Source organism: Solanum dulcamara, chromosome 11, assembly GCF_947179165.1.
Source record: "Solanum dulcamara chromosome 11, daSolDulc1.2, whole genome shotgun sequence".
In the NCBI taxonomy this organism is placed as follows: Eukaryota; Viridiplantae; Streptophyta; class Magnoliopsida; order Solanales; family Solanaceae; genus Solanum; species Solanum dulcamara.
Window position 1 is genome coordinate 40938487 of NC_077247.1, and position 15498 is coordinate 40953984.

Below are 15498 nucleotides of genomic sequence, written 5' to 3' on the forward strand. Positions count from 1 at the left end.
TCAACTCTCAGTCCGTTTTTATTTGCCTTGGTGATGGATGGATTAACGCGAAAAATTCAAGGTGAGGTGCCATGATGTATGCTTTTTGCGGATGACATAGTTCTGATCGATGAGACTCATAGTGGAGTTAACGCTAAGGTGGAGGATTGGAGACATACTTTGGAGTCTAAAGGGTTTAAGCTGAGTAGGACCAAGACAGAGTACTTAGAGTGCAAGTTCAGTGAGACACCTCAAGAGGTTGGCGCGGAAGTTAGGCTTGGTGACCAGGCCATCCAAAAGAAAAGTAGTTTCAAGTACCTTGGATCTATCATGCAAGGCAGCGGGGAGATTGACGATGATGTCACACACCGTATTGGGGCAAGGTGGATGAAATAGAGGCTCGCTTCCAGTTTGTTATGTGACAAGAAGGTGCCACCTCAACTTAAGGGCAAGTTCTACAAAGTGGTGGTTAGACCGGCTATGTTATATGGGGCGGAGTGTTGGCCAGTTAAGGTCTCCCACGTTCAAAAGATGAAAGTTGCCGAGATGAGAATGTTGAGATGGATGTGTGGGCATACCAGGAGCGATAGGATTAGAAACGAGGCTATTCGGGATAAGGTAGGAGTGGCCTCGGTGGAAGACAAGATGCGGGAAATGTGACTGAGATGGTTTGGACATGTGAAGAGGAGAGACACAGATGCCCCAGTGCGGAGGTGTGAGAGGTTGGCCATGGATGGTTTCAAAAGAGGTAGGGGTAGGCCGAAGAAATATTGGGGAGAGGTGATTAGACAGGACATGGCCCAGCTACAGCTTACCGAGGACATGACCTTAGATAGGAGGGTGCGGAGGACCCACATTAGGGTAGAAGGCTAGCACATAGTCACATTATTCTACCTTATTAATAGGCGCATTAGCGCACTATAATTTCATGTGCTCTGATTTCTGCTATTATCTATTACTTTCTTTACTTTTGTACTTTGATTATTCTATTTTATCTGTATCGCTATCGTTATTTGCTTTGCCATATTGCCTTGAACTTCTTAACTTTTTCGCCTTATCTAACCTCTTTTTATGCTTATATTGAGCCGAGGGTCTTTCAGAAACAGCCGTCCTACCTTAGTAGCAATAAGGTCTACGTACACTTTACCTTCCCCAGATCCCACGTTGTGGGATTTCACTGGGTTATTGTTGTTGTTGTAACCATAAACAACCCTACTGGTCATTACTCATGAATCGTAAATTGTTAGTTGATTTGTAATATTGATTATTGCGGATATTTGAATAAATTTATAAATTGGTCAAATTAACTTCTAAGTATTTTTTAATGTATTTTAAACTCAAGTGGTTATAATTTATAAGTTATAATCAACAAAAATAATAATTTAATGCTATAAATAATTTTGGTTTAACTAAACTTATTATTTTTAATATTCATTTTTCAATCGTGAAAATGATCTTTCTAAAACAAAATTCCTAATTTCTTTTCACAATTCTTTTTTTTTCATGTAAAAAATACATTTTAATTAATTTAATGATAACTAAATTATTTGAATATAAACAAATAAAATTATCAATGCTTTTTTACCAAGCTTATTATAAGTTTTAGCAAATTTTATTCAAATACACAGTTATTTATTCGTAGATGAGTTTTATTAGTTCAACATTTGCTTATCAACTGCAAATTCTAACATGTTCCTTATTTGGGAAAAAAATTTCCAATTTGACTAGCAATTCAGGTTCATGACTCGTGAGAATGGAGATAAGAGGGGTTGGGAAAAGAAAAAGATAATTCAGAGAGAAAACATTTTGCTCAAATAATTCCCCAGTTCCAACCCTATCTAAGTCAACCAAATTCTGCTCAGTGAGACAACACTGCAATTGAGGCTGTACAAATGGCGGTTTCATCATCACATACTATATTTTCTTTTCTCTCACCTCGTCGCTCAGAGACCAGTTCGCTTAGCTCCAATCCTTCTCTCTTCGGATATCCTTTCACAGCCACCAATCGTCGCCGGCCGTTCATTATCACCGTTTCTTACAGTAAGTTGTTTCGCTTCCTATAGCTTCTTCGCAAAATTGAATGTTTTTGTTGCTAATCTAACAAAAAACATACGGATTCCTTTTACCTGCTATTTGTCAGAATCCAAAAATGAACTCTCAGTTGATAAGAAAAGACAGTTACTTGAACAATACGGGCTTAATCCGGATGAGTTCTTATCTGAACCATCTCCAAAGGTATGTAATTCTCTCCTTGTCCTTTCTGGAGAAAACACACAAACATTTATTTATTCTTGCCTGAATAAAGGATAATGCGAATACTTCATGTAGCTGACATTAACTACATTGAAATTGAGCTTTAATTGATATTAACAGTAGTGTTTTCATTGGAGTTATAGACGAAGAAGAGAAGAGAACAATCCAAGAGCGGAAGAGGGAAACAGGTTCTAGTAGAAGAACCTAGGCCTCCACGGGAGACACATAAATTGCTTCAGGTTTGCATTTCAATGATATGTTAGCTGAATCTGTGGCTGCTAATGAAGGATTTCTTTTCTTTTCTTTTTTAAAACCTGATCCATGTGAAATTTTTGAGTTAGAGAAGACTGATTTTTTGGTGCAATGTATGAAATATTGTAGTATTGGATGCGATGGTGAGATACTTAAATGTGTACCTGAATACTTTCTTCTTTTGTTGCTTCATGAAATGATGAACATGTAAAGAAAAGCTGCAGTAAGAACTAATGCTCTATGCGTACCTAATGAATTTAAATTGCAAGTTGATTAGTGGAAAATCTTTGAATCAAGGAGACTGCTATGATGCATTTGTTGATAATTCAAGCATATCTATGATTCAACTGCAAACTGTTAGTAATTTATTTTCCAAGTACACATGTCATGTGAGAATGCAATTGTTATCAGACAAGCAAGTAGTTGTGATATTTTTGCTATTACAAGGAGATTTTGTTCAGGTTGTTGGGGGGACGGCTCGAAGGAAGAAATTGCTCTCACCAAAGAGCATGGATGTGCGTCCCATGATGGAAGTGGTAAAAGCTGCTGCATTTGGTATTTTGCAGGTGAGATTCTTATTAGCTATTAAGAGCAGTTCGTCTTTCAAGTAATGCAAGATACACCGTTTTAATGTTGTTAAATAAAAATTGTGCTGTCTAGGCAGCCGGTGGTTGCCCTGCATCTTTGAGGCCTGGCCGTTGGTTGGACCTGTATAGTGGGACAGGATCAGTTGGTATAGAAGCCATCAGCCGTGGGTGTTCTGAGGTTAGCATTAAATTTGTAACAAACCTTTCTAGAACATATGCTAGATTTTATTTACTTACTACTAGTGATCCTTTTATTGGCTCCGTATGATTTTAAGTTCGCTGTTGATTTGTGTAGCTTTATATATTATTCAACCTTTCTATGTCATTTTTCTCTCATAGCATTTGTGTTTCATATTTCTGTTTGCAAACTCCTAGGTGCATTTCGTTGAGATGGACCCTTGGGTTGTCTCAGATGTTCTGCGGCCTAATTTAGAATGGACTGGTTTCCTTGATGCGTCAGTCATACATACTGTCCGTGTTGAAAGCTTCTTGGAGCGGGCAGAACATTTTCTTGGTAAGAGCTTCTCTTCCCGTCGATCTGTTAGCCCACAAGCGAAGTAAGTTAGGGAGTTACTAGTATCACGAGTCAGTTTCACATTTGTTGTACCCCATTTTCGACTAGTTCAAAAATGGGACACGGCAGCTTGGCGACTCTGCTGGGGAAATACCCAATGTACTTGACATTTTAGGTTTTAACCTTAGTAGAATTTAGTTTTAGAACGAAGGGATATTTGTTTATTATTTGTCTATTATTTGCTTTAATTATTTCATTGTAATTTATTATATCACTCTTTATTTGAAAGGATGCAAGCCAAATCCAAACTTGCGTCCTTTATTTGTTTGAAAACACTACATGTTACTGCTTTTCTTACACTGTCATTTGCACTTTCTATAGAGTCCTTGGCCGTACACATACACATACTGTGGTTCACGTGAGGAGTGTCTCACACTACTCTAAATTTTCTTTTGGATTCCTTAGTTTCAGAGTCGAGGCAATAACGTTAGTGTGCCTTCTCGCAAATTTTCAGTCCTACTCTTAAAGATCTAGGGAAAAATCCTATCCTATCATGTTGCATACACCTTAGGCGAGACGATTAAAGGCATCGTCTTAGCAATTAGGAAACCACCATTTGTCAAAGGTTACACACCTAACGACATATTTTATGTGAAAGTTGATATGAATGATCCAAACTAAAACATATGACGGATTTGGAGTAAACATACTTGTCATACCCTTTACCTTTCTTTTAGATGAATATCAACCAAAATCTACCAAATATTTAGATGGTTGTTTTAGCCCTACACAACCTACAAAACTAATGGTGAAACATCCGCGGGCACATGGAGCCGAGATTAGAGAGCATTCAGGTGCATTGTTATCACTCATGGGGACCCGAGCCAACAAAACCCTTATTACTCTACTGATGGGAGTTCTGGGATCCAAGCATGGTGACCTTTAAATTTTTGGATGTTGAGATCACTCCTACATTGGAAGAGTTTAGTGTTTTTGCTAAGCTACCAATAAGAGGAAGAATGCCGGTTCTCCCGTCAACCATAAGCAAGGGAGATTTTCTGAGGCTTTTAGGGTTGCATGTCTTTCCATCATTAAGGAATATGGAAAGGTAAAACTAGAATATCTCTTCAAAAAGTATGGTCGTCTCGAGAGCTTTAACGACCAATCGAGAAGAATTCACCTGCACCCGTATACAATGGGTATACATGAGGCCAAGGGTCTTCGTGATGGCCTTTTTGGAAGCCATGGTCTTCCCAATGAGATTTCACTCCATCGACATCAACATTTTGTCGATAGTTATGAACCTCTTCGCAGAGCCGCAAATATATTCCTTGGTGCATATGATTCTCGCCAAGGTATTTCGATTGTTATCAGCATGCACGAGAGGGCATAACTTCTTTGGAGTCTGCAACCTATTGTTACAGATCTGGGTGGTAGAACACTTATATCGTCGACATCCGCAAATGGACTACTACATAGACGCCCATAGCAGGATCCAGAGCCACGAGGATCGTCTCAGATATTGGAACGCGCCCATTAGAGAGGAAGAGTGACGTTTGTTTCTGACCAACCTTATAGGAGATTTCATCTAGTGGAAGTATTCTTGGATGGCAGGATTGGCCTTTGTTAGTACTCGACATCTCTACTTCATTCAGTTGATCGGGCTAGGAGGCATTCAGTCATATGCGCCTTTTCGACTTCTGTGATAATTTGGAGTTGTCCAAGACATACCATTATGGTCGACCATAGCATTACTGAAGATGGTTTTACCTCAGTCCCAGCAACTCGGGCAAGGAACCTGCAAATTGAGTGGGATTATATAATCACACTAAATATGGGAGAGGAAAGATGGTGCATGCCGAAATATTACGCATGGCGGACCACTGTTAGCCGTCTGGCTCGACCAAGTGCAGAAGGAGTCATAGGGTTTTCAGGCAACTAGTGGATCGATTGGTCAGACAAGAAGTACTTCCTCACATAGAACTCACAACATCTATGTATAATCAGATAGTTCCAGGGTCTGCAGATCATTTGATACAAGTAGTAGAGGAGGACCCTGAAGAAGATCCAGATGAAGACCTAGAGGAGCCGGAAGAAGAGATGGAGGAAGATTCGGAAGAGGATTCTAGAGAGCCAACTGAGTAGATGGAGGAAGATTCGAAAGAAGATCCTAGAGAGCCAAACAAGGAAATGGAAGAGGATCCAGAAGAAGATTCTGAGTATGACCTTAACATATATGACCCTAGGGATGGAAGAGTGATGTATATGGGAAATGAACCTATTCCAATAGTAGAAAACGTTCACTCTGAGTATGGTTTTGTAGGGTTTAATGAAGGGGAAGGTTTAAATCACCAAGGATGGTAGATTGATAAGTCCCTCGAGCACCACCCAAGGCCATATTATTATATAAGCGATTAGGAAGATGACGATGATACTCCAACATGGACTTAGATTTGTCATTTTCTTATTTGTACTCTTGTCATATTTCCCCAAAGAGGCGTAAGGCTCATCTTTTTGTATGCCTTATGGCCACCCGTCTACTTCATTGTAAGATCCAAGCTACCTTTGATTAATGGAAGTATGTTTGTTCCGAATCCAAAATGTATTTAAACTGATCAAAATGCACTACAACACCAGATCGAGTCTCTGATCAAAAATGTCACTGCAACTTTTGGGAGATATATTTGGACAGTCAGAGGCTCCTTTAGTTGAACGGTGATAACAGGTTGCGCTAAAGATGCAGTTGGATTGCATTTTATTACTCCTCTTTTGATCAGAGACTCGATCTGGTTCTTCAATCCATAACAATCTTCTGTGTATGTCCTTGGATACCCGAGTGGTAAGCGCATCACTTGTTTCCAGCAAAGTTGCGAAGGATTGGATTAGGGAGTTTTCCTTCAACTGGCTACAACACTTCTGCTATCCTCAGCCTTCCAAACAATTGGCATAAGGTTCGACAATGGGTGTGTAGGTGCGAGTATTTCTGGCTTCGCGATTTGTACGTGGTCTTGGCGCATATGCTGGTCTATTTTGGTGGATTGGTGCTTGGACGTGGAAACTAGTTGAATACCTAGACCATATATTTGGTTTGAAGAGAAATAATGATAAATCGTATATTTTTTTTATAAAAATAATCTAAATAGCCCAAATAATAACAACAAATTATTTTTATAAGGCAATTAATTAAAAGAATCTAAGATGACCTAACTATTGGGATTCATTCTATAAATATATTAGTTTGCAGAAATATGGTATGGGGCCATATCTATTCTTGATTTTTTTTAAAAAAATAAATCTCTAAAGGGAATTTTCTTAGCCTCTAAGCTAGTTTCAAATAAATTTGGGATATCTAAGCGTTAAGTTTTCTTTGGCCTTAATGAATATTGACAAGTAAACTAAATGTTAACCTATTCTAAGAAAATACACTTTCTCATCCTTGATTTAAAAAAGTTGTCTAGAATTTGAAAGACACTATTAAATTTATCGACGAATAACATTGTATCACACAAATAAACTCAAATAAAAGAGCAAGGGATTAATATATCAAAACTTAGAGTTATGCAAACACAGGTAAGAATTATTCAATATGTCAAAGCAACGTAAGCAAAACGGTAGAGGGGCTAAGAAAGGTTGGATTCCTAATTTACGAGACTCCAAGCGTTGTGATGATCCTAATAGCTGTTGGCCCAATATTTTAGGCCAAAAACGTGTTTCAAATTGGAACTCCAACTCCCAAGAGTGTACATGTAGCATAAGAAGAGGAAGGAATTAATATGACTTAAACTTAATACTTGTACAATGTAAATGGTAAAGCAGGTACAAAGCTAGAATTTTTCAAGAATTAAATTTTTTTTAAAAAAGCTTCAAGCTTTATGATAATGGACAAAGGAACACCAACTATAGGAGACATATTTGGTCTTTTAGCTAGAGATTAGAGATTTACTCTAGGACAAAAGGGGAGGGGTTCAAAATTTACTTGAAACAGAGAGATTATGTGAAAAAATGGATAATGAGAATTAGTACTCGTTCATGTCATATTTGAAGGAAAATAAGAGCATCATACCAGAATAAGAATGCACTGGCAGATGTATTAATTATTCAATCAATTCTTATGTATTTAAAAGAAAAGGAAAATGATATGGATAACTAGAAAGAGATAGGCTAAACATAGTTTTTAAGAGAAAATAGTCAAATGACCCCCCAACCTATTGTCGGATTTCCAATTACACACTTATACTTCACGGGAGTCCTATTATCCCCTGGATTATTTTAAAGTAAAATTAATTCCACCCTAAAATGTCATTACCAGTCATGTGTCTTGTGGTGAAATACATGCGCTTGACACGTGTATTTCACCAATTAATAATTTTTAATTTTTTTTTCTCCTTCTTCCTCCTCCTTTCTTCCTCAATCATTTCTTCAACCCTAATCACAATAAAACACCATTGTTGACCTCAATTTTTTTTATGTCTCTAACAATTTATAAGAACGGAAGGTCAGCCTTTCACCCACTCCAAGTCCACATTGCTCCCAATTAAATCTTTCATTCAACAAATTCAACAATCTTTTTATATTTTTTTATGTTTCGTTCTTCTTTATTAAAAAATTGTAGATACACATCAAATGGGTCATGGAAATTCGAGACCAAATTCATCCTTTGACGATTTCATCGACGGTTCAAAATCGTCGCGGATGAGACGATCAATTTGAGAAACCCCTCTCTTACCCATTGTTTCTCTCTCTAAAATTTTCTTGAATAATTTATAATTTGAGTTTTTGGTTTTGATTTTTCATGGGGTTTAGGAGAAAAATTATTGTTCATAAAATACATGAATTGTTGATAATTTTTATACCAAATATCCATTGATGAAGCTTCAACAATGATAATGGTGGAGAAGGTGTAGTTTGTATAGATAAATAATAAGAAATAAAGAGAAAGTAAAAGGAAAAGAGAAAAAACGAAAAAAATAAAATAAGATAGGCAACTCACTCTCTCAAAGAGAGTGAAATACACTCTCTATGCCAACTCAACACTAAGGGCTATTTATTCCATTTTAAAGTAATCTAGGGGGGTAATAGGACCCTCGTAAAGTATAATTGTGTAGTTGGAAATCCGACAATAGGTTGGAGGGTCATTTGGCTATTTTCTCTAGTATTTAATTATTTTCCTTGACATAGGGCATACTGAAACTAGAATGGAATGATACTGTTAAAAATAGATGTGTATCCTGCATAACAGAAAATCAATTACACACAGCATAAAAAATGGCATCTGGAAACATATGGTATACAATTACCTGAGCCACATTCACAAGTTGAAACACTAGCACAGTCACAACTACACAATTGATAAGTCACAGTGGTTCGTAACATATTTACACCCTTAATCCTATCACCACAAGGTTACAAAGATGGCCAAATAATAACAAGAATAGAAATCGCAGTAGAATAAGCAATTAGTTGCTAACAAAGTCAAAACGCTTAGCCGAAAGAAGAGTGTAACCAACATATCGATAGATTCACACCTTATTATCGCCCTTCTTATTTATAGGAAAGTTCAATGGCATCAGGAAATATCAATATGCATAGTTATCATATAGTGAAATATAATAAGTAAAGATTAAAACCTTGCAATCCTGTCATTGTGACATATTGGCAGTCCTTTATTAGTAAGAAGAGAAATATTTTGACTCTCTTAAATGCATAGGAGAGCCATTCAACAAACACATAACTATACACACACTAATCAAGCTTTAAAGGGAAAGTTTCAATAAAAGTTGAGACAAATCATGGAGTTGACGACGAAATAAAGAATTAAATATCGTAAAGAGCTAAGTAAAATACGAGGTGAGGGACAAATACATAGAGCAGAATCGGGACGAAATTAAATACATAGGGGCGAGAGCTAAATTCACATAATCATGTATAACGCTAAAACGACAAATAACTTAGGGGTCGTTTGGTAGAGTGTATTAGCAAAATTAATGCATGCATTAATTAGGTGTATTCGTAGTACCTTGTTTGGTACACTTTTTCATGTTAGGAGACCCTTTTTTTGTCCAATCAAAAATGATTTTATCATTTCGGAATCCACAAGCATTAGTTATACACTCTATTGTGTATTAATGACACGCTTCGGGAGGGCACCCTAGACGTGGCCGACACTCGAAGACCATTGTTGGTCCTCAAGCAAACCACTTAGTCCAATCACACATTCGTTCAATCACATTCTATCAGCGGAAGACTCAACTCATTAAGATTACCATTCATAAATTAGGCCAAAGGCCAACCATCTATCTTATTGAAAACTAGAAGAATGAAACTAGTCAAAACAGAACGAATCAACATCATCAACACTCTAGTCTATGAAGCCTCTATCAACAATCTAGGAGGTGCCAATGACAGGTTCATGGCTACCACAAATCAGATAAAGGAAAACTAACTTAAAGATGGAAAGATAACTGCGGTTTCCTCCGAAAATAGGGAGGATTCACCAACTAGCTGGAAGCAAATAGATCCTCAACGATGCGCCTGTCTCTACATCATGAAACGATGCAAGCCCAAATGGACGTCAGTACATGGAATGTACGAGTATGTAAAATAGCAGAATGAAACATATATCAAGGTAGAATCAAATCAACTCAGAGATCTCAAATCGGGAAGGTGAACAACTCAATCAAGATATTCTAAGTCTAAACAAGAATAAGATTTAGACAACGACCAATCATATGCAATCCAACTCAGATTACTATCAAGGTCTATATGGAAGTCTCTCTTAACCGAGTCGTAACGTCTACTAGTCGTCATCTTCAGTCGTGGAACTGGGATGGAAAATGTTGGGGTCTACGAGTCGTCAAAGACTCAACGAGTCGTAGACTCCACTCATCCTGCAGGTTTTTGAATTTCCTGAGAAGTCAAGTCTCTGAACTTTTCATACGAGTCGTAAGAACGACTCGTAGACTCTTTGACGAGCTGTCGAATCAACCTATAGAAGTGACGTTCGAGCTCTGAAATTTGGCTAAGTATTAGGTGTTTCTACGAGTCGTTCCTACGACTTGTAGAAACCTTTACGACCCGTAAAGTCAATCGTAGGTGACTTTTAAGAGTCCAAAAATTTTACTATGTGTTGGGGAGGTCTACGAGCCATTCCTACGACTCGTAGAACAGTCTATGAATCGTAGACCTCCCTCGTGGTCCATTGCTCAGTCTCTTTTTTTCCATTTTTCTCATTGTCATCGAGCCTAGTTAGGATAACACAAGATGTTATAATTAAGGTGTGTATTACTAATACCATGGATTTCTAGGTATTAGTAATGCAAGGGGTTTTAATGCATGCATTAACATGATTAAAGACCCAATTACCCCTCAAAATTCTTTTTACATCTTTTCTACCATAATTGTTGAGTATATTTTTGTAAATAAATATTTGTATACAATGCATGTTATTTTTATTACACTAAACCAAACAATGCATAAGAAATATTCTATCTATATTTAATGCAAACATAACTAATACAAGCATCACTAATACATTCTATTTAGCATTATTTTTATGCACTCTACCAAACGACCCTTTAGACTATTAATAGAAGGATATAAGTTCAGATGCATAATATTATGCGTTAACAGATGATTCTTCCAGTCACAAAAGAGGGAAATTTTGTTTCTAAACTTAACCTTGTAGACAAGTTTTTAGATAGGCTAGGATTTAAGAAGAAGAAATAAATATCATACGAGAATACATATGCTGTTACGGGGATTTAGACGAACCAAAGTTATCAACACAATGCATAACTCTTGCTTGACACAAATTTTGTCACTACCAGATCTTAACGATCAAGTTCGAAGCCAAACAAATTTCTTACTCTTTGATTCATTTAAATAAGACTAATAAGGAGCCTTCAAGAAATAATCTGTATAGCAAGTGTTGAGGGAATGCAAGATATGGTTCATACAGTAATAGGACAGCAGCAACTGATCTAAATAATAACATTTCTTATCTATTTAAGGAGCAAGAGACATGATGAAACAATAAGGCAGTAATCATTCATATCTTAGAAGAAAAACTCTTTAACTTTCAAAATCTAGACAAGAAGGCATTTAATAGAGCACTAACGACAGCAAGCAATAAATATTTAAGCTAAAGAAACACACTACATACACCTACTGATTTCTACAGCAGAAACAGAATAACTCGAGGTAGAACTTCAATTAAATCTCTATTCAACTACGAATTGAAATACCAAGAAAGAAGAGATTTTACCTTGTGTTGACCAACAAACTAGAGCTTTTGACGTCCAAAGATTCCGGCCGGGAACTCGAAACTCAAAAATCAGAGAAGACCAAAAGAAAGTAGTAACACTAGTTGATTCGTGAATCTCTCTCTCTTCCTGTGTTTTTTTGGATGCCTTGGAGTGAAAAAATACTCGTGATTTATAGGCAAATCCAGACTTGAAAAAGTTCGGACTTGAACCAAATACAGTGACTTCTTATGTGAACAGAAAGAAATTGAAAAGGGTGGAAAGGACCTCACCAAAAAAAATCTCACCTATTCTTGGATTTAAACTTTGTTCATTAGTTCTTCATCAAATCTCTGGTTCGATGATGGAAATAATAGTCCTAAGGAAAAAGAAGAGCGGAAATCCTGCTGGTGGCAGAAGAAGTTGAGGGAGGGAGCGGCCATTTGAAAGTATTAGTAGGGTGGCGATGGTGAAGGAAGAGAGATTAGGGGTGTGGGTCTCTGAGTTTTTCTGGGAAAGGAGGAGAGGAGCGTGGGAAAGGGAAAGGGTGGTGAGGGGTCTGTTTTTTTTTTTTTTTTGGGGGGGGGGGGGGCGGGAGAGGGGAAAGTGTCTGATTATTTTGGGCCATCCGAATTAATCAGGAGTTATATATATCAAATTGGAGGGCTGAGATTAAAGATGAAGAAGCACACAATTCATGTGCTTCCTACGTGGCATACAATGATTGGTTGATATTAAGGGACTTGAATTGTCAAGTTTTTATTCAAATTAGCCCATTTAAATTAAAAAAACACTTATTTATTAAGTAGCCATAATTTATTAAATCTAAAATAATTACTTTGTAAGACTAATTTATTTGATAAAATTGGTCATTCTGAAAAATAAAACGTTTATGAATTAGTAACTAATTAATTAATTAAGTTTCCTAAATTCGAATAATATTTGTTTGCAAAAAAATAGATAGCATACTTAATTGAAAATCGATTTAAGCCTTAAGAACGATATTTACTTGGTAAAAAAAAATCTCAAAAAAATGATAAAGCATGTAGTAAATATTTATATATACTTATATATTTAATCTATAAGAAACAATATTTATGAAATAAATTTGCCGAATGAAATGAGAAAGTTTATCAAAAAAATATTCATATTTTTATGAAGGTATTATTATTATTATTATTTACGGAAGCTTAATTAATTAAATATGGAGAGCAAAAATTGGGTATCAACAACGCTCAATTGGAGATCTCTCTCTGCATAAAAGGTTCATTAAATATTTTATCTGATGTTCTCTTGTACAATTTTGTACAGAAATAATAGGTTATTACTCGCTCGAAATGTATTAAAAATAAGGTTCATTACTTGCCCTGGAAATGTACAAATACAAGGTTTGTTGGTTAAGGAAACAGAAAAATGAAACGCCTTGAACATTTTTACTCAAGTTAAATTCTTAAAAAACCATAGGCTATCCTGATGCCTTTGTATCACTTCTGGTATCTCCTTGCTCAAACTGATACCTTTTCACAATCATTTGCATATGTCAATCAAGGTGCAGGTTGTAGGTAGGCCTTTCTTTCTTGATGCCTAACATGGTACTTACAATAGACTGCTTCTAACGATTACCATTAATGGGGTTCCTTATTCCATAGCATGGAAATACTATTCAGCAAATGTGGACTACTTTATATTTAGGTCTTGTAAGTCAAAACAATCAGTAAAGGTAGTTGTGATCTGCATACCACAATAATCATATGTCAGTAATGTTGCACGTGGAGGTCTGTAAATGAAACTTAACCAGACATCTAACATTTATCACCTGCAGTTGGTGTTAGTAATTTCCTGGTAGAGGAGAGTGATACGAGAGGTTTGATGTTTGGGGGTGTGTATTACAAATATGGTTGGTGCTAACTTATCACATGCTTGGTGCCAGACCAGCTCAACCCACTTTATGGAGGTTCCCTCAATATTGTTGTTGATTGAGGCAAATCAATCCTTTATACCTAACTTTACCAATTCTGTACTTCCGGAAAATTTGTAAGCCATATAGTTTCTCTTCTCTTTCTTCACTCGCGTGATTTCTTTTGCTATTTCGTTGGTCAGTGTTCAAGAACTAAATAGTTAGTTACAACTTTGAGGAATGATGTGTTTCAAAAACAAAGCTCTAACCATGAAAATTATATGCTGCTCTTTTACTGAAATATAACAATCTAGGATTTTATTTTATTTTCAGGTGAAGACGGGAGCTTTGATTATATTAGTGTCACACCACCATATGCTGCAGTTGATTACAGTCTATTAATGAATCAAATTTCAAAATCATCAATAGTGAGAGAGAATACATTTATAGTAAGTGTTTCAGTTGTGCTTTATAACTTATAAGTCCATTGTGCTCCTTTCTACCCACATATTTCTTTTGTGGTATTAGTCAGCATATTTTTGTGTATTCAGCTGGTGGAGTACCCCTTGAGAACTGACATGCTAGATTCATGCGGATGCCTTGTTAAGGTATTGAGCAGTTCATTTTTTTCAGTATTAAGACAGCACTATCCCCCGCCCATGCTTCAGTGCATGAACTAAGACATTTCATTTTTGGATGTTATCATTAGAAATGTTGTCGATTGCTTTCTCCGTTCTGTCTTTAGTAGACGTGTTTGGGTGGCGTTTTCTCTCCAGCAGAAACTAAAATGTTTTGGAGAGCTAGCCGGATGTATGGATGTATGGTTCAATCATACATCTACAGAAGAACTAATTCTCTTTCTGTTGTTACTTAAAACATACAGATATCTGATCGGCGGTTTGGTCGAACGCATTTGGCAATATATGGACCAAAGTGGGCACAGAAGAAAAAATATGTAGAGAAGATAAACAGAAAGCGAGAAAAGCTGGATTTGCTTAGGCAAGTGGAGATTTCAGCATCATAGTTTAGCTACTGAGAATTGCATAACACATCTTATAGTCAAGAGAGGGTGTAAAATGTTGTCAGACAGTTGATTGCCTCAGTTCTCAGCATTTATTCACATGGTAATTTTACTTTATCACTCCTTTGTCCTGATACATCACTTAATAGTCTCGCCAGGGATATCTTCTGATCAATCTAATGGATCTTTAAACTGCAGGTCAATTTCTTCTTGGGGGCATTCTGCATCCCTAGTTCACCCATTGGTATGCTGTACTTGACTCACTCATAATGAACAGCCATCCGTAAGAAGGCATCACGAGTTTTCTGGAGGATTTTACTAGTAATGTAGATATATATTCGTATTACCTAGTATTTTATACAGAACGAATTTTTAAGTTGTCATTTATATGACATCCCTTTCTTATCCGTGCCTTGGCTGACATGTCTTACATTATTATGCTAATGGAGAACGCCAAAGATATTTTATTTCAAATTTCAAAGCGTTGATCCCTATGAACTTCGTCCAACATTCTCTTTCCAACATGAAATTGAAGTTGTATATGGAAAAATTGGTGTATTTTTTGAATTTTCGAATGAGGTTAGTATTTAAAAAGCTGAATAGGGAGTATGATTTCTTTTGTAAAGGTAGGTCAAGAAAGATGGAAATGGACCACGTTATTTAGTACCTTGAGTTATATCAGAGGAAGCCTTTTTGTCCTATACCTCTGATCTGAGGAGTTATGTCAGTATATGGGTTTCTAGTAATTGGGAACC

General features: G+C 36.5%; 1 protein-coding gene across 1 annotated transcript; it reads left to right on the forward strand.

Annotated features, from left to right (window-relative positions):
• The first annotated feature begins 1681 nt into the window (after positions 1-1681).
• On the forward strand, positions 1682-15245 carry LOC129872964 (uncharacterized). The gene is made up of 10 exons (XM_055947924.1): positions 1682-2019; positions 2120-2214; positions 2376-2471; positions 2946-3050; positions 3145-3249; positions 3447-3585; positions 14056-14171; positions 14274-14330; positions 14606-14846; positions 14942-15245. Exons 1-9 carry the CDS (start codon positions 1872-1874, stop codon positions 14744-14746), a joined length of 1002 nt encoding a protein of 333 aa, XP_055803899.1. The 5' UTR covers positions 1682-1871; the 3' UTR covers positions 14747-14846; positions 14942-15245.
• The last annotated feature ends 253 nt before the right edge of the window (positions 15246-15498 follow it).

Bases quoted from the DNA above. Each gene is read 5' to 3' on its own strand.
- LOC129872964 (XM_055947924.1), top strand. From the start codon at position 1,872: ATGGCGGTTTCATCATCACATACTATATTTTCTTTTCTCTCACCTCGT. The intron at 3,051-3,144 runs GTGAGATTCTTA...TGTGCTGTCTAG, and splicing joins CTGCATTTGGTATTTTGCAG to GCAGCCGGTGGTTGCCCTGC. The intron at 3,586-14,055 runs GTAAGAGCTTCT...TTTTATTTTCAG, and splicing joins GCGGGCAGAACATTTTCTTG to GTGAAGACGGGAGCTTTGAT.